The sequence below is a fragment of the Anser cygnoides genome, chromosome 2 (genome assembly GCF_040182565.1).
Source record: "Anser cygnoides isolate HZ-2024a breed goose chromosome 2, Taihu_goose_T2T_genome, whole genome shotgun sequence".
In the NCBI taxonomy this organism is placed as follows: Eukaryota; Metazoa; Chordata; class Aves; order Anseriformes; family Anatidae; genus Anser; species Anser cygnoides.
The window spans coordinates 46708837-46731148 of record NC_089874.1 but is presented as its reverse complement, the minus strand read 5'-3'; the positions used below and the strand labels follow the sequence as shown (position 1 = coordinate 46731148).

Below are 22312 nucleotides of genomic sequence, written 5' to 3'. Positions count from 1 at the left end.
CTCATGTCCTGTAAACTTGGGCTTTGGGTACCTGTAAATTCTTCACCACAAACAAAGTGAGAAAACTTCTGGGCTCTCATAGTCAATGCTGGTCTCTTTTTTTTCTCTTCAGCACACACCACAGGTGCCACACAATCATCAGACTCACGTATCAGTTTTTGCATCTCTCCCGTAACACAAAACCACACAATCATCACAAGCTGCTTAAGCAATCCACTGTTAAGAAGGCCAACCTGCTACTAAGTCAGTGTTTGTGCTCCTGAGACCTTCCACATGTCCCAAATGGTGCAGGGGTGGGCAGGTGTAGTCTGCACTCTCCGCAAAGTATGTCTCAAGCCCAAAGTATGACGGTACTAGGAGCCTCCCCACTGCTCATAACACTAATAAAACTGAAGGATTAAACACTATTTCCTAGCTTTTCTGACTATAATTTGTGAACAATGGGAGATGGACAGCCTTTATAAATTTGCTTGATGCAAGTAGCATGTTGCATGGGGGCCCTTCAAGAATAGTCTTCCAGTGTTAGTGGCAATCCTTCCTTTCATCCTGAATACTCTGTGGGACAAGAAGAATCCAGTCCAGTGCCAAATTGAAAAAAAATAGTCACAGACACTCATTTCTTCTCTCCTACTTGTATTCTCCAGAACTAACTCGCTAGTGACACCTCTTCTGCCGATAGCATGAAATCTCACAGGTCTCTAATTCAGAAAAGTTGCACATTACACATTTTTTTTATCTTCTTAAAAACAAACTAACAAAGAGACAAAACCCCTCCACTACAAACTGTACCTTTGCAAAGCAAACGTACTACTAACTTCACAAGAGCACTGTGAAGTTCAGTTCATTCATGTCTGCCCAACGTGTGGTGAACATGAATGTATTGTCAGCGTGGATGGTATACAAAATAGGTGGAATACATAGAACTTACTTACCAAGAAATAAAAGTGAAGAATTTTGAAAAGGTTGCTTTCTAAATAAACAACTCTGTACATTCTGCTTCTACTAAATGGCAAGTCACTGTGGTTTATGCCGGAAATGGCTCTGCTAGGGGCAAAAAAGTCTAGCTCTGCTTTCTCAGCAGCAAACTGGTTACTCTGTGGCTATTCACTGTTTAGCATTTAGATTTATCACACTGATTTTTCTGCTCAGAAGCAAAAGAAGTACAAACTTAGGTGAAATTGCTCTTTTTTGTTTCCTTTCTCAAATATATAAAAGTTGCAGCTTTTTCAAGAAAAAAGTATTAGCAAAAATGTTCATTTTTGAAAGATAACGTATTTTACAAAAGTTATACACTTTATATAAGCATGGATACGCATCAAGCTATAGTACTACTATATAGTTTTCAAACCAAATACTTAGCCTTAGCTCTTCTTCATTGTGATTGAAACCTGCATTTAATCTCATTTTCTTATGGAAAAGAAGAACTTATGCCAGATATAACTATGCATTTCTAGTTCTTTTCCTTTTCTCTAAGCTGTATCTTTAAAGTAGTAAGGAATCCTACAGAGAAAGACCACTTATTTTATACTCAGTTCAGTGAAATGTGTCACAGAAAATGACAGATTTTTCCTTATTTTCCCCCCACGCCCCCGATTCTCTTGATATTAAGTAATGGTAACTTTGATAGACAGTATCATTTAGCCCCTACTGTAAATTAAGTGTGAATGACCAGTGATCCATTTGGGCCTGCAAATTGATTTTAACAGTGACAGCTGGCCTGTGACAGCACAGAACTGGGACTATTCCTCTGTGCTGTGGAGAAGCAGGTAGAGCGCAATGACAGAGCTGTTTGGATTTACTAGATTTGATGCTGACTGTGCAAATGGGTCAAAATTATCGTGTGTTGGTCTACTGAACATGTGGCTGGGAACAGAAGTGTCCTCTCCCTATGCAGGGGTTGGCTACCTCCACTGAATGGCAAAAAAAACAAGCACCAACCAAAATCCAGAAGAGTCCCCTCTCCATGAAACAGTGTTTACTCACAGATCTGTCACGCTTTGATCCAGAGAGTCTCTCTCCATCTGACTTTCATTGTGGAGTGAGTCTGATTCTTGTACTTGGCACAACTCCTCATCAGTGATTATATCAAATGCTGCATCATCTGGTGGTTTAGAAGCTTCACTTGCAACTGTGCCATAAAAGGACATGAAAAGAAACATTAGTAATATTAAGTGGCTGTATGTAAAACAAACAAACAAGCAAAACCCTTAAGGGGGATGACTGGGCCATTCCTCTATCTTTACAGAAGCGCTAGGTAACTACCAAGAACCAATTGAAATCCTCAGGCTGACTGACACCCATTTAACATACATGCAGATTTCTGTCAATACCGATTAAATACTGAGATGGGACCATCACCATCCTGAAAACACTCCATGAACATGCAGGCCCTTGGAGATGGAGCTGACCACGTGGTTTCTTGGAGAATGTCTAAGAACCCTACTTCTCAGCAGCAAGCAAGAACCACACTAACCAAAAGCCCTCTCTTCTGGTGACAGTGGTGATTCCAATGAACCTGGGGATCCTTCCTGGTTGGCACTGGATCCAGAATCATCTGCATTGTCCACGATCACTCTGGGCTTACTAAAGCAAGCTTTGCAGCAACGTTCCTTCTTCCCACCGGGTTTTGTCACCATGTAGTTGTTGCAGCAATAGTAGCAGAAAATGCGACCACACATTCTAGAAATGATTAAAAACCAAAGGTGTTAGAATGGTACCACATACAGGTAGAACAAAATTAATGGCACAGACCGGGGCTTTGTCATAATGGTCTTGCTGCTTGGAAAAGCCCAAATGCCACATCCATGACACAACTCATGCTGCAGACTGTGATGCTTTCTGAGGTGAAGCAAGTTTTCTTGACAAATCAAGGGCAGAAACACACATAGAATTTTGCTGCCTTAAGCCAGAAAAAAAACATAAAAATACTACAAAAAATTACATTTAAAAATAAATACCCTCAATTATGCAATGCAGATAAAAAATGCATATGAAACAACTGCCTTTAATCACATTAGAAAGGCCAAATCTCATGCTCAGATAGAGCAGAAATATATATAGTTCTAAGGAGTGTAAGATCATGTCTGTATGTCTCTACTTGGTCAACAACCCCCTCTCCTTCATACAGAGAAGAAGAGACAATATTGGACATACAATATTGCACATTCATCCCTCCTGCCCTCCCCGTTCTGCAGTCCATCAGCATTAAACCTGTCAACTACTTTTTAATGAACATATTAAGATTTTCATGAAGAAAAGCAGCCAGCAGGGATGACTGTCATTTATGAAGTCTTGGTGGATTTGTTTTTCAAAATCATTTAACTCTTTAATAGGTACTAGTAAAACACCAGGAGGTTTCACAGGTTTTAGTAGAAATGAGTAATTTGAAACTTATTATTGGAAATGACTTAACTATTCACTAATCACTACTGAATGTGCCTATATTAACATGCAATTGAAACAGTCCCAGTCCTACACACCTTAGATGATGAATCAGGTTGTGAGGGTAAAGAATAGTAAAGAGCAAGAACATAGCACTGAGACCCTGAAATGTATCAACTTAAATATATTTGAATAAATCTAGATCAGGTAACTTACAGCTCCAGGCTAGCTGTATAGGAAACAATTTAAATAATTCAATATGAACTTTTTTTTTAGAAGATTCCTATCCAATTGGTAATTATCTCTGAATGTGTCTAGTATAAGTAATCAAATTTATAATTGCACAGCATGTTGGATTTGTACTGGAATACTTTTATCACAATGCAAAACCATCTTACTGAACGTTATTTACAGCATGCACAGAGCAGTGCATAATAAATATATTAAAAACACAGTCCTTCCAGCCCTGTGAAACATTAAAAACACTGAATGTTGATCGTAAGAACAGATTAAGTTTCACAGGGGGTGAGATAAATGTCCATCTAGTCAGTAATTCTGACAATGGTCAGCAGCAGCAAGTAGTCAGTAGTCAGTTTGAGGAAAGATTATAAGATATACTGTATGTAGGGTATGATTACCTTTGCTTCCAGAAATCAGAAACTGACAGACTCTCCAAGTCAAAGCTTGCATCTAGATCTTTGTCTTAACATGTCAAGAGACACTTCCATTATAATGTCTCTTATCCCTTTGTGAACACATGTTCTTTCAGGCTCTACAGCGTCTTCTATCTATGATTTTGACAAATGAATTATGAATTTTAAAAAGCATTTCATCTGTGTCAACAATCATACTGGGTTTTGCTTTTGAACAGTGTAAGAGTTCAACAAACTGACCTGCAGTGGTGTCGACGCACCATCCATGAGAACTCTCTCTGGCAGTCCAGGCAATGGTTAACCTCTGTGTCCCCCTGCCACCTTTGCTCTGCACTAAGCTTCTGCTGGAACTCGAGAGCATCTGATTTTTGCCACAAAGCATCCTTATCTCTACAGAGAGACAGTTAGAGAAATTAAAATCATGCAAATTATCAGTGTTTACTGTTAGCCAACCTCAATTTGAATGCTGGTGAAAGCTTCACCACCAAAAATAGCTTTTCTGTAACTTCTGAAGAGCTTTCAGGAATAAAGATAGATCAAGAAACCTACTGAAATACATGGGAAGGGGGGAATAAAAATGCATGCCATGCAGAGAACTACACATTTTTGCAAACAAGACAGGTAATTAAAGAGATCATATTGGGTATTATATTTTTGACTGCATTAAAGAAATGCAGAATTTTAGCTGCTTATGAACTTAGCCATTACCTTCATCATCAAATCAGGAAAACAAGAGTGAAACATTTAGGCGGTACCCTTTAAAATCCTAAGCTAGGGTTCTAATTTCTGTTTGCTATTTATTTTGATGCCAACCTGATAAGTTCTATTAAGCGTTCTTCAAGGAACTGTTTTGTTCTTGTCAGGTCATCCAGCTCAGCAAACAATTTCTGGTCACTGCTGTCTTTGTCTGCTGCCACCTTGCTGAGCTTCTCACTGTAATCCAGCGCCTGCTCTCTTGCTTCATCAGCTTCCTTTTGGGTCCTGATCAAATACAAAGGCAATTAAAAATCTTTTTTAGTTCATATGCATTCAAGTCTTCCCCATCTAATAAAGGGGTCCTCCATTTTAGAAGCACATAGTTTCAGTGAAATTGTTCTCAGTGTGCATATTTTTTAAAGCCAGAATTTCTCCAGCTTTCTGCATCACTGACAGTGCATACAGATCTGTTATCCAGTGAAAACTGTTAGCAATCAGCAATTTCTAGGATGCGCTGCTTGTAGCAAAGCTTATGATGGCTGCCACATTGGGAATAAAATTAGTGTTCTTTGAAGCTAAAATCATTAGAATCTGCAAGCTGAGCTAAACAGGCAAAGCCCTATAGCCACAGGTTGCCCAGTATTTGCAGGTTGCACTCGGAAAGGCCATTTAACACCTACTTCTCTATAGCCTTCATGTTTACACAAGGGAAGCAAACCAGTTTCTCAGTTTCTCTTCAGCTAGTCTGAACACTCAGTCAACTCAGCTGAATTCAAATATTTTGATGAGTTTTGTACTGACAGATTCCATCAAAGAACAAGAATCACCAGTCTTCCCACAAAGACAGATGATATCAGCATAACAATGTAAAAATACATAAGCTTTGGTTAACCCATCAGTATTCTGTGTGTCCAAGCTAAGATCTATTTTGGACTGCCAGATAATACACGCCACACAGAACCAAAATTACAGACCTTGGAAACATAGCCCCTGTTAAATGCTTAAAACTGCCGAGAAACCTGCCAAAATAAGATATGCAGGATGTGGTCCCATTTAAATAATTCTTACTGTGTCCCTGAAACATCATGGACAGGAGAGAAAAACAAACCATAAGAGAGTGCAAATTTTCCAATCCTTATTAAAAAAAAGAAACGATACTGGTATTTTAATTTTGTGACTAAGCTACAAGATAAAAGAAGTTTATGAAATGTCTTACAGTTTCATAAAGGAAGAGAGACAATGAATTTACGTCATCAGCTGAATTAACGAAGTATTAAAACCTAAACCTTGCATTCATGTGTGCTGTATAATTTACATACTTCTTGTCTTAAATTTCAATCTGATATTCCCCACCAGTGTCCATGCACTATTTCCCCTATATAAACCCTGGGGTAAATGCCACTTCATATACCACAGCAATTTTCAGTATGCTTTGATTATCGGCCCCGCTTGGCTTTCAGTTAACAATTTGCATAAAAGAACCCAAACTCCCACCTTTCCAAGAGTTCTCTCAGAGACGTCACCTCCTCTTCCTTCTGCAGCCGAGCAGATTCTGATTCAGACAGCTGCTCTCTTACTTCATCCAGCTTTCTAGACAAACTTGTGTTCTCAGCCTAAAGAAATATTCTACTTTATTTACTTACACGTAAAAACAACACTTTACCAAGCATTGGACAAATACCAAGACAACTAAACAATGCTTTAAAGGAGCCGGTTAAACCCATACCATCAATTAAGGTATTATTGTATAAGCAGACACGAACTATCGGTATACTAGTAATTGATTACTTCTGTCACATTGAATAAGGGATAAACTTGAAAGTAAGACAGTATTAAGCACAACCTGTAATTCTTATTATTCTGTCATTTAAGCTTTTGTCTCTGTAATAAGGAAAATCTCTCAAAGATAATGGTGAAAGAATAAGCCATTATTCATTTTTTTCACCACCTAAAAGTTTCAAAAGAGAAGAAATAAAAATGAGGAAAATGCTTAGTTTTTGTCCTGTTCATATGTGGAACATTAAAAGCAATAGAAACAAAAACTTCTTTCTCAGCTAGCCTCTGCAGACGAATCTGCCAAACTGAGTCCTCAAGGCACTGAGGCCTCTAAAATTTCATGTACATCTGCTAGCAGGCAGGGCCAGGTTCAATAACCTTAACTTTCTTTTTTCCTGATCCCTTACTCACACCTCAGTACAACCCCCCTAACTCAACCATTAGATAAATTCATTACAGAAATCCTGTTTTTTTCCAGTTAGGTTATTTCTCAGCAATATCAGTTCTCTGATTCAGTGACCCTGGCAACCTGAAAATAGTTGGATCCAAACATGTGACTGTGTGGAGTGAGCCTGCAGAGCATAAGACAGACACCTTTCAAACCTGTACCCCCCATTTAAGAAATGTATACATATCCATGTCTTGGATGAAACCTGGCTAGTTTTAAAAGCAGGACAAGTCTGAAGTACTTTTGATAATCTCTGTTTCAGTGGCCAACTTTAGGCTGCCAAGTATTTTTGCTGCAGCATCTGTATTTGTTCAAGGGCATTCTTAGACTCACAGCCATTCATCAGAAATGCTGCCTTCCTTCTCCCTTATAACAAACACTAATGCCAGCAGACACGTACACCTCTGTCTTTTAATCAGATCGAGCACCTACTTGTAAACCTGCAATCTCTTCCTCAGCAGCATGCTGTTGTCGCTTCTGCTCCTCAAGTTGCTCTCTTACTTTCTCACATTCTTCACTGGCAGCCTAGCAAAAAGATTGAGCCAGAAGTTAGCATTCGTCTAGCTGCCCCCATTTCACCTACAAAATTCCCAATTATGAATCACGAGTGCTCTTACTGCCATGCATGGGATAAACGCAGCATCACTATCAGGCTCATGAAAAACAGCTAGAGACACCTAACTCATAGTTTTAAGAACCCTCTGGGGTCGTAGACTAGCTGTGTTTTACTGTTACCTGCTATGGGTTTTACAGCTGTCAACAAAAAGAAGGCTCAGTTTGCTTTCCATCAAAAGAGTGAGATAGCCTAAATCATACAGAAGTCTAAGAAGTGTTTATGAAAAGGAAACATAAATGAACGCACATTATTTCTTCAAACTCATTGGATTTCTGGACACCACCAGTGTCACAAACCTCTGATTAGCTGCCAGTCTTAGATGCCATCTCTGAATGGCAGAACAAGAAGAATAAATTATTTAGTGTTTAGGCATGCCATTTCACGTATACAGGGTTGATTCATGTTTTTATGGAAGCGAAACTTTGGTCTTCTTGGCTGCAACCTTGAGCAGCTGAACACAAAAGCACACAACGGAATTATCTGTGATAGTATCCAATGTCGGCCTAACTTTGTTTCATCAAAATCAGTTTTCAGGAGAAGCAGTGTTAAGGGTATAGGGAACACTGTTCCTACCAAAATAAATAAATACATATGTGTATATATATATATCACAACTGTAACCTAAGGGGACAGTTAAAGAAGACACTACCTTCAATGCCAACGTAAGAAATCATCACCTGCTCCACTACTGGCTGGCTTTTCCACATCACATGGCCCCTCCAGGGTGCTGATAGGGCCACATTATACATCTCCAAAAAATCTCCGGAGTTATTTTACCTCAAATCAGCCTAACTCATGAGTGTAGAAGCATTTTTAGATTTCCGAGCTCAGGCTAGCTGCATACTAGTCTCAGAGCCTGACCAATGCAAACCTTAGGATTTCACCCAGTAATTTTTGCAGCAGATGGTAAAGCGGGGGGAAGTCCTGCACAGTTCCTTCAGCTGTAGTAATCACATTAATTTACCTTGAATTTCGTCTGATAACTTAGAATTTCTGTGCTCATTTGAAATTTCATTGCAGACAGCTCTTCTTGGCTGGTCTCCTGGAAGTTCTGTGCTTGTTTCTTTGCTGTCTCCAGCTGTGTTTGCAGAGTTGGGACAGCTGCAGCGTGTGTCTGAGCCTCCTCTAGTTTCTCTTGCAGGCTCTTGTTCTCCTGTCTGAGATCAGAGATGTCATGCTTCAGGCTCTCCTGTTGTGCTGCTGCCTGTTCTTCCAGTTCTTTGAGCCTCTTTGTGGCTTGGGCTAATTGCTCTTCTGCAAGCACCTTTTCAGAGGTCAAGGCACAAATCTGAATACCAAGTTCAGCCATATCCGTGTTGGTCCTGTGGAGGAGATCTTTGTTTTCTTCATTTTCCATTCTAGCAACGTCCAAGTACTGCTTAACCTTGAAGAGCTCTTCCTTCAGGTTCAGCAAATTATTTTCCAGCTCAGTTTTTTGATGGGCTACTGCCTCCTGCTCTTTTTTCAGTACTTCTTCTCTTTCTTTGCATTGCATCAATTCTTGCACATGGTTTCTGTTGAGGGACTCAGTTTGCTCTTTCAGCTGCTGGACAAGCACCTTCTGCTCCCCTAAGCCAGCCTCTGAGATTGCCAGCTCACTTTTCACCTGCTCTCTCTCATCAGTGATCTGTTGAAGCTTGACTCGCAGGTCAAGGACTTCTGCTTGCAGCCTAGACACCTCATCTCGGTTGACCTGAAGCTGCTCTTCACTTATGATCAGCCTGGAGGCCAGCTCTTTCGCCTCCTTCTCCCGAGAAGCTGCCTGCTGTAGTTGGTGTTTTTCCACTGACTCCTTTTCCGAGGTGAGGGATTCAATAAGCTTTGTCTGTTGGAGGCATGTATTTTCAACGCTGAGCTTTTCTACCTCAAGAGTCTCTGCTTTCTTCCTATGTCTTTCAGCTTCTGCTCTTAGCTGCTCACACTGGTTCTCCATGCCTTGCAGTTCTACTTCCTTCTCTGTGAGCTGTGACTGGAGTGACTCTTTGCTTTCCTTCAAGGTGCCTAAGCTTTTTTCCATTTGTAAACCGTGTTGTTTGGCACTCTTCAGTTGTTCTTCAAGTAAGGCATAAGACTCCTTCGTGGTCTCTTCCTTTTCCTTTAGTTCTTTATAGTCTGAGTGCAGAGCCTCTAACCTCTCCTCCAGAATTTGGCTTTGTCTCCTGGCATTCTGCAAGTCTTCATCCAACTGTTTGTTCTGGCTCCGGAGCTTCTTTTCTTTTTCATCGACTGACACTAGGGTATCGTCAATCTCACTCTGAAGCTGTTTCTCAGAGGCTCTCAGCCTGGCCACCTCAGCTTCCAGGGATGCTTTAGAGACTTCCATATTTTTCAGCTTCCCTTCCATCTTCTCCTTGGACTGCTGCAAATCTGCATTTTCAGCTTTCAGCTTCCTACTCTCCTCACCCATTTCGTTCACTGAAAAGTTTTGCTGCTCCATCTGCTCCTCCAGCTCCTTGACTTTCTGGCTGAGATGCTCTTTCTCAGACAAGAGTTTCTGCTTTTCCTCCTCAAGGCTACACACAGACTGACTCACCTTTGTTAAGCGACCCTCCTGTAGTTCAAGTTGTTCTGCCTGTGACTGGGTTTCCTCCTTCAGTGCTCTTTCCCTCTTACCATACTCCTCCTCAAGTTTCTCTTTTTCTTTCCTTTCCTCCTCAAGATTTTTTTCCAGTGACCCCACCTGAGCCAGCGACCCCATTACCTGGGTCTGGAGCTCAGCCATCTCCTTTCCTTTCAGGGTCAGGGCCTGCTGAAGTACATCCATTTCCTTTGCCATGGTTTCCAGGCTCCCGAGCAGCCTTTCACTCTCTTCTTTAGAGTCAGCAGCGAGGTGATTGTATCTGGACTCCAGTTCCCTCTGTGCCTCTTCTTTCAGCTGTAACTCTTCTCTTGCAGCTTTCAGCTGAGATGCATGTTCATCACTGAGTTTTTGCATATCTGCCTTTTCCTTTTCTGCCTGCTGAAGTTTCTCTAACAGTGCCTGGATCTGTAGGGCAGAGTCACATTGGGCTGTGGCTTGCTGTCCTTTTTCCTCCAAGGCAGCATCAACTTTTGCAAGGAGGTCGAGGTTCTTCTGTTCTGCAAAACTCAGCTTTGCTTTAAGCTCATCAATGCAAAGCTCCTTCATGCTAACTAAAGCCCTAGAGGCCTCCAACTCCCGATTCATCTCCTGCAGCTTTGAGGCACAGTCCTCCTTGCTGTTTGCCAGCTGCTCCAGCTTTGTTGAATATTCCTTCTGCTGCTCCACGGCATTCAGTTCCAGTGAATGCAGGCACTTCTGCAGGTCGTGAACAGTGCTCTGAGTGGAGTGTGAGACCTCACACTGCTTCTGTAACTCTGTGATCATCTTTGACAGCCGGGAGTTCTCCTCGCTGTAGTTATTGCTCTTCTCCTTTTCCAGCTGTACTTGTTCTTTGTGAAAACTGACAGCTGCCTGGAGCTCCTGGTTTTCCATTTCCAACTGGTGAATACGACCCTGAAGTTCTCTCTGCCTCAGTTCAGCCTGGTCAAGTTCTACACGCATCTCTTCAAAGCCCTCAAGGTGTTCAACATTTATTGAGTTATTTGCATCAGGGCTGGAGGGAAACTCTTGAGCCTAAATGAACACAAGGGGAAAAGTGAGTTAGAAAATTGAAGAAGAGCTGCATTTTTCAAAGAAAAAGACTCAAATGTTTCAGAAATTAGGATGCCTTAGATTTTTGTTATTGGTTATTGGTGATAATAATGATAAGAACATTGAGGAGTCACTACCAGGATTAAAAAAACTAACTGAGAATTCGAGTTTTTAATATTGTCCTCGACTGATGGATTTATAGACATTTTTATAATGCACAGCACCTTAACATCTTAACACTTAAATTTTTAAATTAATCCTATTTGTTGGTATAAATAAGTCTGTAACGAAGACCTAACTCAGCCAAAAATGTACATCTACCAGCTTCAGGTGGAATTAAACATGCATTTAAATGCCATGTTCACATGAGAGCAAATTCAGGTTCTCAATGCACAGTGACCTTGTGTGTTGGGTTCATATCACTAAAAGACATCAACTTACAGGAAAAGGGGCGTGTTTCACAAAAGATAAATGACAATATGCCTATCTGTAGGCAACTTTCTGCATATATATTTTTGTTTCCTGTACAAGATTTGTATGCAGTTGAACCAGCTACAGGACAATTCCCTTTCCTTTTAATCAAAGAACTCTTTTTGTAGCTTACCATTATAAGAATCAAAATCATCACAAAACTTCCAAGCTCTTTGGAACTATGCCATTAATTAAAGATCTCTTGTGCCACACGAACATTTATTTGTAATTTGCTTACCTGCAAGTAATTGCTCACTAAACTGCTCATGCTGGAACTGCGACTTGGGGGCTTCCATAAATATGCTGAAGATCCAAGCGAGGACAACGTCCTCCTGTTGATCACATGGTGAAACAATACGTAAGAGAAGACTAAGCACATACATACATGTCTTTCTACTCCTACGTGTAACATTTGCCTAGTTATAACTACCACATACAAAAAGATATAACTATGACTGGTGTGTGGGCCAACGACCACTGAAGTTGACAAAAAACAAAATAGGGGTATCAAAGGCACTTACAAAGGATTATGGGGTTGGTAGCCGTGACTTCCCAAATCCTCGTGAACCAATGCAATTTAGCTTTACAAAACAGTACTGCTACATGGTGGGTGCTCAACCAGGTGGTGGCAGCATGCAGCCCTGGAAAACTCCCACTGATGGACATGGATCTAGTTCATACCTAGAAGTTTTCTTCCACACTTTGAGGTGGAATCAGGCCTTCTGTAGTGACTGCACAATGGCATCTCCACCACTGCTGCAACTGGCAGAATCCTTGGCCATTCAGTCACTCGGTGACTCAGCTCTTGAAACAGAAGGAGCTAAGAACATATCTTCCTGTGTCTGTGAAGATGGCAATAGCTTGGGATTGGGCCTAAATTGCAGTTACTGGAAGGACTCCATTACAGACTTCCGTGAACTTCAACTCTTATACACAAAATATATTGTATTACACAGTATAGTGAAGTCAAAAAAAATAGCTTGATAGCTCAGTCATAGACTAATTATATTGAGAAAGTGTGTCCCTGCTCTAACACGAGTGTTCCTACCTTCAAGAGCAGAAGCTTTTACAGATTCTGCAGCAGGTAAATATTTTATGCAATGAAGTGTTGCTATCTTACCTGGCAAATGCTGGCCAAGCAGCATCTAAATCATAGCCTCGTGATGCCAAGTCAAACTGAACATCAGTGAGCTCATACAGCTGACCCACAATATCAGAACTCATTTTGGAATTCAGAAATGGACTTCTTGCATAGTACCAGTCACTTGAAAACAAAAAAAAATGAAGTAGTATTCATTCATAAGTAAAAAAATAAAACCATCATTATTCACTCTTTCCCAGATAAATCATAACACACTATATTATATGTAAGCTGAAAACAAAAAACATCCTATCGCTCTAATGTGAATGAAACAAAACAGATTCAGTGAAGCCCATAAAGATATCCTTGAAGGAGTCCCTGCACAAAACATTTTTTGCTGTAGTGCTTGGGAAAAACACTGGCAAGACAAAATATTTGCTATACACTGGATAATCACATAGTAAATACAAAAAGCACACACATAATATGTCAATAATGGACAGAAAGCAGCAACCAGGGTTAAACACATGGTGCATACAGCTGGCTTTTTCTAAAAAAAAAAATGGACCTTGGATGGACCTTGCTAGTGTCCATCCAATTAACTATGAACTGTCTTTGGTGTTGCTTAGCCAGGGCCAAGCTTCTCCTCTGAGTAACAATCCATGTATATATGCAAGTGTTTGTACAAACACAACCAAATGAATCCTCCCTTATGATACACAGCACAGATCGAACCCCTGTACTTCAATGCTTATAAAAATGCAACCTTCTAAACCCACACAAAGATGCATCACCACCACTCACTTCACACACATTCAGCTGTAACAACTTTCAACATTTACCAGCCTAAGGTAAGTATGAACCTGTGACCCAGGCCAAAAGGTCTGTTATCCTTTGTATCCAATTACCAGCCCTCTAAGCCAACGGTTTGGAAGGGTTTCAATTTCTTTCAATAGCTACTGGGTCATGTTGCTTTTTCATACTGAGCAAACACCTATTAGTTAACGAGGTACTTTGCTGTTCACCTGGTCACCTTGGTGTTCATAAAACATTGCTGCAAGGTGTCTGCTAGCCTTTGGTGAACCAGAGAGTAACGCAGAAATGCTCTTCCTTTCCCAAGAGACGTTCGTAGCTGGAACAGATTAAAAAAAATTAAATATTGTTTGTAATCACGTAGGGAGGCTTGACCAGTACAGTCTATATACCTACACAAAAACCAAACCAAAATAAAACAAACAAAAAACCACACACAGTAAGCCAGTAGCTATAAAGGAAGTAATAAGAACTGCCACTGAGAGACACCTTCCCCCAGTACTGTTGTTGGGAGGAGTTTTTTTTGAATGACAAACCTATATCTTTAGCTGGCTGTTGTCCACTTTATAAAGTAAAAGGCATCACAAGAGCAATAAATATTTTCACGTATTGAGTACAGGAGTACCTACTCTGTTAAGGGCAATTCCCAATATAATGTAAAATCTCATTGTGCCCAGGAAAGCCAGAACTGACTGCTTAAGTAATTTAAGCTGTGGATGGCCACATACACATTAGGGCTAATCTAGTCATAGAACAAAGATGTACACATATACATGTATACATCTCCCTGGAAACAACAGCCCCAAAATATGCAAAAAGCTTTTCTTAATACTTAGCTATTAAGTTGATAAAATCTAGATCTTACTTCAGACCAAGACTAGCTGCATTTAGTGAATCCCTTAAGAATTGTCCAAAACAAAAACAAAAAAAACACCAGAAGCCACTCAACTAACCCTACGCTTATTCCTATTGATTTATCAATATAAACAGCAATTCCTTTTTTATGCATGGAGATACTAGAACAAATTGCATGGCAAGAGAAGAAAAGGAAAATATTTACATATATACAGCTACCAGCAGCCAAAGAGTATTCAATTAGGAAGCAAAACCATGCCACGTCCTGCTAGAGTCCTGCCAGAGTACAGCAAGGCATGCCGTGTCTGGTACTGTCAGTGATTCTATGCTGACTGCAAACATTGCAGCTAATGTAGTAGTGCGCAGAATGTATGGCTGCAAAGATTTGGAAGGCTGTGTTTCCAAAACAAATCACCCTTTGAAAGAAAGGCAGAAAACCAGAGCTCACTGCTCACCTAATGCCATCAAGGACAATGCTCGCTGTATAATTAACAGCTGGCCCTTTCCCAGGGTACTCCTACTCCTGTTTGCTTCCTTGCTCTGCCTCTAGCGTATCAAGCACCCTAATAGTAGAAGCGCTGCAGGCAAAGCAGAAGAGGAGGCAGTATGCTGTTAAATGTATGAGCTTTCTTAAAAAGCAACTGACGTTACTCTTTCCTCCTTGTTCACTTTCATCTTTAGAATTCAACAAGTATTCTTCAGTGAATAAACAAATGATATTTGGAAACCTTTGCATTTTATCCAGCCAGGTTCAAATATTGGCTGCTGATTTCCACCTGTAATGAAGGGGAACAACCAACATGTTTCTCTGCTATCTGTCATTTCATTTCAGAACCTGAGTCTGCCATCTCAGTTAATATCTCAGAAGTGGTTGACCGGTATTTTTCTTTGAGCTCATTTCCTAAACCACAAGCTTACACAGAAAGTAAAAAGAAGTCTTCCACAAGCTAATTTCTATGGCTGCAAAGAAATTGAAAAAGTAAATATCCTTCTCCCAAACAATAATTTCTGATATCATGCAACAATGGTCAGAGGTACTAAAGAATGAGGAAAGAGCAGAACCTTTATATATGACAACATGAAGGTATTATCACAGGCAACTGAATGTTGAAGGCTACACCTTTATAGAGAAGTCAGGTTGGCTACTGCTGCTGAGAGTATAAAGGCCAGCTGCTTCAGTCACAGGACCTTTCCTGCAACTGCAGTCACTGCCCTTACTTCTCCCGTCTTCCTGGAAGTAGTGGAAAACGAAAGCCCAACTTCCACTGCTCCTCTTCCCAGTAATAAAACAAACCCAGACCTTCCTTGGCTTGTTCACTTTGGAACAGCAGAATTCAATGCTGCCTGAGCTACTGAGAGAAGTGAGGGAGGGAATACAGACAGGCTCTGCTATAGTATCATGCATATAGTATCATATAGTATCATAGTCATCCTTCAGATGACTCAAGACAACATTATCTGTAGCTGCTGCAGAGGAATTATTGAGAGAATTGGTAAATCTGCTGTAAATAGTAACTTGCTAATACAAGTTAGCATTGCTCATTGATAACAGAACTGAGTGTCAGGGCAACGCTGGTTGGCACCACCACCTCTTTTACTCACAAGGAGAGTTCTCTTTAAATGCTTCTAAAGACTAAAGACAGGATCAGCACAGGAAGCTTCTCACAACACTCATTTCACCCACTCCTTGAGTTGAAGATGTAACATGGCTGTTACAAGATTAAGCTTTTATTACTGCATCTAATAAAAATAAAGCGTTTTGTCCTGTTCATGTCAGCTTACCCAAGGGGATAATGATAACCACCCTGAGACATTACATCACGATTCTTGACATGATGGAACAAATTTGAGTAAGAAGATGAAAATCTACTCTCAGTTACTCCTCCTCAACTCTACTGATTAGTTGAGAAAGTCTTAAGAAAGGTCAAACATTGTGGTTCTTTCCTTTTACACTTGGAGCAAGTCCTCTCTTAAGCTGTGCTTAAGATGCAGGCTCTACCATTGATATAATTTTTCATTTCTTTTTTGAGAAAATGGAACTTATTTAATGAAAAGGTATGGCACAAACAGAGATAAATAGGACCATTCATTTGTGTAAGTGATCTTCAAAATAAGCAACAGACTATCCAATCCTATATAATTTGGTACCGTACCAAAAAGATGTATAACCTTGCATTTTTATACTTTACATGAGAACTAAAAAAAACATTTCCAATATTTTTTTCCTGTGTTAAAAGTAATATATTTTTCTGGTTTCTCTGCTTTCTGAAAATACATACCAAAACACAATGCATGTACTGTGATGATTAACTGATCTACTTACTTCTGTAATAGACTTGACAAAGCGGATTCCATCATTAGCTCCTTTTACTTTTGCCAGACAGTCACAGAAATAATCCCAGTAGTCTTTTCTGTTCCCCAGCAATGTGCTTTTTTCTTTCTGGTCAAACTTAATCAAAGAAAACAGAAAGCAGTAAGCAAAACTTAAATAGAAATATAGTTATGTACATCTGCTGTAGAATTGTTCCTCTCCCACCAACATCTGCTTTCCTGTCTCCTTATACGTATTAGCCAACATATTCACAAAGCAAAGAGACATTGTACTGCACTGATGCAATCCAGCAATTACTAAAGATACTTTACAGACAGTAACAGACAATCATGTGTTGGTTAAGCTAAAATACAGACATCCATTCAACACTGCTCAAATAAAGATTAACAGCAGTTTTAGCAGCTGTTCAAGAGCAAGGAACTGACAGTCAGTTGCTGAGACCGCTGCAATCAAGTGTGGCAGTAACACAAATGCCCATACCAGCACAATCTGCTCTAGCAAAATCATACTCGGAGCAGTGATGCAGTAAGGGCAGCTGACTGCAGCTTGGAGCAATCAAATCTGAAAGGATTTCTTCAGCTTCTGCTGAATCCTCGGCAACCCAATTAAAACTACCTTGACTAGATTAAGTCTAGTTTAGCATGTCTGTGTTGCTGTCAGTGGCATGATTACAGTATATGTAGACATAGACAACGTGAACCGAATTTCAGTTTGCCCAGCATCGTCCCCTTTCACTTAAATTTTCAAGGATGGCCAAAAAGCAGCATTCCAGATTCAAAAACCAGCCTTTTGCATTAAGCTTTCTATACAACAAAAATCAATTTCCACAACGAAATTGCTAAAAATTCTGTAAATTACTCTTACTGTTATATCTGCACCATCAGCTGCTTACTAGCATTTATTTTGCATTAAAATGTAAAGATTTCATTACCATAGCTTTTCCAGGATAATTTAGAAGTGTACGTCTTCAAAATCAAGCTTAAATCTTTCAGATCAATAGAGAAATGCTGTACAATCTTCAGTCAACCTGCCAGCACTGCCTTTTGATTACAATTATTTACTTTCACTTGAAATATGTACAATGAACTGCACACATTTCAGTCCACTTACTGGAAAAAAAAAGACTCAAATGGATACTTACGACTATTTGAGTTAAACCCCACATACTGAAGAGGCAATAACAGAAAACAAGGCCTAGCTTTGACAGTGGGTTACAAATTACACACATCACTTTTTACCTGTAGAAGATACTCAAGCTTGTAGGAGAATTTTTGCAAGTTGACACTGTCATCTGTGATTGGCTCCCCTCCTTCTTTAAATTCTTTACTTAATTCAGTAACAGCATCTTTAAAACAAGACACAAAAATGATTAACTAATGCTAGAGATACATATGACTGAATTCATAAGCAACTCAGCAAACAGATTTTCTGCTTGGACATTATGCGTGTGTATTTAGTTTCCATCAATCAAATGTGTTAGACACAGTGCAAAAAGCTTGTTGAAATGCTTGCAATTTAATACCACCTATAACAAAAACCAGAGCTCAGGTTACATCAGTCTGCCATACTGAGTTATTATTTCTTCTTCTTAAAAAGAGAACCTCCTCCAGACACTATAAAAAAAGTGGTGACAGTTGTTAGCTGGTTCTTCGGCAGAGGAAAGAGAAATATTTTTTTGACTGTCTCATGCACATTAAAGTTTTCCTATTGCCACAGGACAAACAGAATTCTGATTAGAAAGGACAAAGCATGTAATCTGCTAAAGGGGATCAGTAAAACGGCAACAGTTGTTCAGTCAGCACATTTATCTTCTCCACGCTTTATTCAGGAAGGTTCAGCTTGTGCTGCTTACAAAACACAAATGGGAAAATAATGTACATGAAAATAAGAACACAACAACTCCTCTTACCTAAAACCTACTCCCATAGGGGGTGAGCAAAACTCAAGTCAAAGCAAACTCTGCTGTCTCCCTGGATGCTCTGGCCACCAAAGCGTGCACTTCTCAGCATCAGAAGTTAATGATTTTGAATGTGCTTTCCACTTGGTTTTGTACTTCTTTCAGGTGCCTGAGTGAGCCTTAGCTCCCAGTCACACTCAATCCCCTTTGCAAATTAATATCTCTTCCTTTTAGCAGGCACACAGATTTTCTTACCTACAGGAAGACCTAGATTCCTAGCTTTGGTGCATATTATACCTTACATTTAATAAATATGAAAAGGAAAAATATCTGGATCTTGGTACAGGCAGCTGATTAGGACAGAAAAAGAGCAGAAAAATGGTTATGGATCCGCTGCCAATTCTGCCTGCAGCAGAACTGCGGAAAATGAGACTGGCTACTGCTAGTGGAGGACAAGTCAGATGCACAGAAAACGTGTTCCACTGCAGCAAGAAGAGCAGATCCAATTGTCCAGCACTCTCCCTCTGGGTCTCCATTCCCATTTTGGGTTGATTTCCTGTTTTTTTTTCCCTTCCCATATTAGGAGAACTCAATGCCAGCTTTTCATCAAGTGACGGTCTAAATATCAGCCCTTCTCCTTCTCACAAGAAGTCTTATAACTGCATAGTTCTACTCATGCAAACAAAGCCCTAGCTCAAACCATGCAAAAGAATAATTTTAATTTCACTCTGCAGACATTTTTTTTTAATTGTAAGGCTTATTTGTAATAGTGCACATTTAAATATGCAGGATTTAAGAATTTAGGATTCTGAATATTTTTTTTCAGAAAAAAACAGTCACATCTGTATTGAGCACACGGCACACCTGGAACTATGTTGTTAGAATTGCTGCACAGAAGTGCTATACAACTTGAAGTACAGTTCCTACTCTCTGTTACCTAAAACAAGAAGGATGCAATCCAGCATATAGAACAAATCTGTCAGCATGATACCTTGCAAGTCCCTGATAATCCGCTGCAGCTGGCTTTCACCACCAGTTGCTGCCATCTTGAAAACCAAAGAGGCTCCCCTTCTGGGCTGTTAACCTTTTCATCCATCTAGATAACAACAGCAGAGTTCATATCCTCGATGACCACCGGGCTGATGGAGATTATTCTTCTCTGTGACACTTGCAACTCTGTAAAATTCAAAAATAGAATGCAACTCTTTATCATCTCAAATGAGCGTAACAGAGGTGCTTTGGCATTTTAAATCCTGGTTAGTAATGAATTCTCACATTGCCAACTCTTTTCCAGAAACCTCCTTTACGTTTCCTTCTAGATTTCACTTTCCTTTTCAGTTATTTCTGTTTCCACCTTTCAAAACTACTGAGCAAACCCCAGAGAGCAGTTTTCCCTCACTGGAGTTACGACACAGTTAGTCTACAGTCCAGCTCAGGCTGGCATTTCACACAACTCATCTCATGACCCTGACGGAGGTTCTGATGACACGGGACTTTCCCTACGAAAACCCTCTGCCCGACCTTTCCTACAGCCTGCAGAGTAAAAAGATACAACAACATCGCCATTTCAGGGAGACTTTCAAGACACAGCCTAGCCACAGGTCGAGGTGTCCAAAAGTGATACGTGCCTGATCCTCTGGCGTTGGAGGATGTTTTTTACTCATAAGAGCTAGCAAAAGGTTTAGCACTTGAGATTGGTTTTAGCACGAGAAACACCTTTCACCCCTCCTCAGAACCCCCTGTTCCCAACGCATGTAAGAGGATACCGCTTTATTTTAAGCTGTGACAGCATTCCTGGCTGGGTGAATATACCTTGCACATCAGAACATCCACCTCCCCTGCTCAGAACAATGATGAGTAAGTTATACCTAGCACTTGTGAAGAATTACTTATTCATTAATGAAAATAAATGAATTAAAGATCAACTAAAAGCCTCAAGCGCTTTATTAACACAACCGTGCTTGGTGATCCAAACTTCCAAACACTCATGGGAACAATAACTCAAAAAAGCCACATGGAAACTGAACTACACAGGAAACTTATCAAGTGTCTTGTCCTCAAAGGTTGTACCCAATTCTGCCTGCAATGGCACACCCAAATTTTCAAGCAAGCCTAACACCTGAAGTACTGAACCTATAGAAAATTTGCTGCTACCTTTCTGTGCTTGTTATCATTCAAACTGAACTACAATGAAATTGCAATTACAAAATAAATTAAAATTAAATTAAAATATGACAAGCTTTTGAAATGCAAATGGCATTATATCAAATGATCGTATTTCCTCTCCCTTCTCTTTCTTACACCTCCAAATTAATTAAAATGGCATTGCTCAAGTAGGTGTCTGGACGGATCCAAAAAATCATCCTTCTACTCCATGTATCGAGGTATCATTTGGAAACTGCCCTGATGCAAACCTGTTTTTTTTTTCTTTTCAATACAAGGTAGAGGTGGTTCAAAGCAAACCTTAAAGCAAGACAGAAACATGGTAAATATTAAAAAAAACCAACACCCTATGCTTACTAGCGTGTTTCTCTCAATACCTGCGTTTTGCCACCTGCTGGTTTCATTGCCATATTTCGATGGCAGCCGTTATGTTAGGACACACCGTTGTGGGGATGATGTGCCGCCTGGGAAGGGCCTCGGCCTGCCACATCCCCACAACCGCGCTGGTTTAGGGAGAGAAGGCCAGCACAGGGTGGTCCCGCTGACCTCTTTTCAATGCACCAGACGCTTCTGGCCAACCTTGGCAAAAGGTAGAAGTCTTCAAAATACTGTGCTCTTCCATGTGCAATCAAAAGGGGTTGCCAAACACATTTTTTTTCACTGTAAATCAAGAACATCACGTACACAATATTCCTATCTTGACTCTACTCGGTGACTGCATAGACCCCATTTCCTGGTAACTTGAGTTTGGATACCGATGAGAAAAACTAATAACAAAGCAGTGAGTCAATGTTTCCTCTTCTAAGAACACACAGTAATATCAGCCCTATCTGTTCAGCCCGGCAACCACTACCCGAAGCTACCACGAGCAGACCGTGGCAAGCCACAACACACGGCCAACCCAAACGCCCCCCCTCGCACGACAGGAGAAATGGGCAAGGGGTCCTGCTCGTCCCTCCTGAAGGCCAGAACGAGCCCTGGTGCAAGGCTCCTGAGGCACAAGGTGTGGCAGGAGAGCTGCAGGTGGCAGAGGTGGGACGCTGATGTTGGGCCCGTCTTTTGCAACAGCCAGCGGGGAGCGGGACGTGGGGCACCCTGGGGCTGACGGGAGCAGCTCGGGACCTTGCAAACGAAGAACACACATCTTTATTCCTGCTAGGATCTCCTCAGCAGAATATGTGAGCCCTGAACAGAGACCACAGCTCAGCTGGAGGTGCGTGGCTGCACAGCCCGCTCCTGTCTGCTCACCAATCCCCCTTTCCTCGGTACAGGTCTCACCGTTTCCCCCTTCCTGCATCAGCTCCTGCCCGTGAGCTCCTGCCCATTTACTCCCTTCTCTTCTCAGAGGTGAAGGGGATCTTTCAGCCTGGTTATAGCACTTTTCTACCTGCCTTCTTCACTGCTCATCGGGGAGAAAGGTATGTCTCCTGTCCGTGGTCCTTCCAGGGATGTGCCTAGAAAACGCAACACATCCCACACCACAGAAGGGTGCAGAGCTCTCACCTCCCACTGGCAAA

General features: G+C 40.7%; 1 protein-coding gene across 7 annotated transcripts in view; it reads right to left on the bottom strand.

The window, feature by feature from the left end:
* FYCO1 (FYVE and coiled-coil domain autophagy adaptor 1) overlaps nt 1-22312 on the bottom strand; it is a 51991-nt gene that overhangs the window by 22323 nt on the left and 7356 nt on the right. For 5 of the 7 annotated variants that reach the window (XM_066991995.1, XM_048053013.2, XM_048053015.2 and 2 more), the window contains exons 2-14: nt 19624-19808; nt 17974-18080; nt 16727-16852; nt 13761-13867; nt 12775-12918; nt 11893-11986; nt 8535-11165; nt 7387-7479; nt 6225-6343; nt 4848-5015; nt 4275-4424; nt 2474-2679; nt 1984-2128 (exon numbers count right to left, since the gene is read on the bottom strand). In XM_066991995.1, coding sequence (XP_066848096.1) covers nt 1984-2128; nt 2474-2679; nt 4275-4424; nt 4848-5015; nt 6225-6343; nt 7387-7479; nt 8535-11165; nt 11893-11986; nt 12775-12918; nt 13761-13867; nt 16727-16852; nt 17974-18080; nt 19624-19678 — 4145 coding nt within the window. In that variant the 5' untranslated portion in view covers nt 19679-19808. Of the gene's footprint in view, nt 1-1983; nt 2129-2473; nt 2680-4274; nt 4425-4847; nt 5016-6224; nt 6344-7386; nt 7480-8534; nt 11166-11892; nt 11987-12774; nt 12919-13760; nt 13868-16726; nt 16853-17973; nt 18081-19623; nt 19809-19907; nt 20065-22312 lie in introns of those variants that run through there. The other 2 variants (XM_066991994.1, XM_048053016.2) reach the window with 2 other exon arrangements.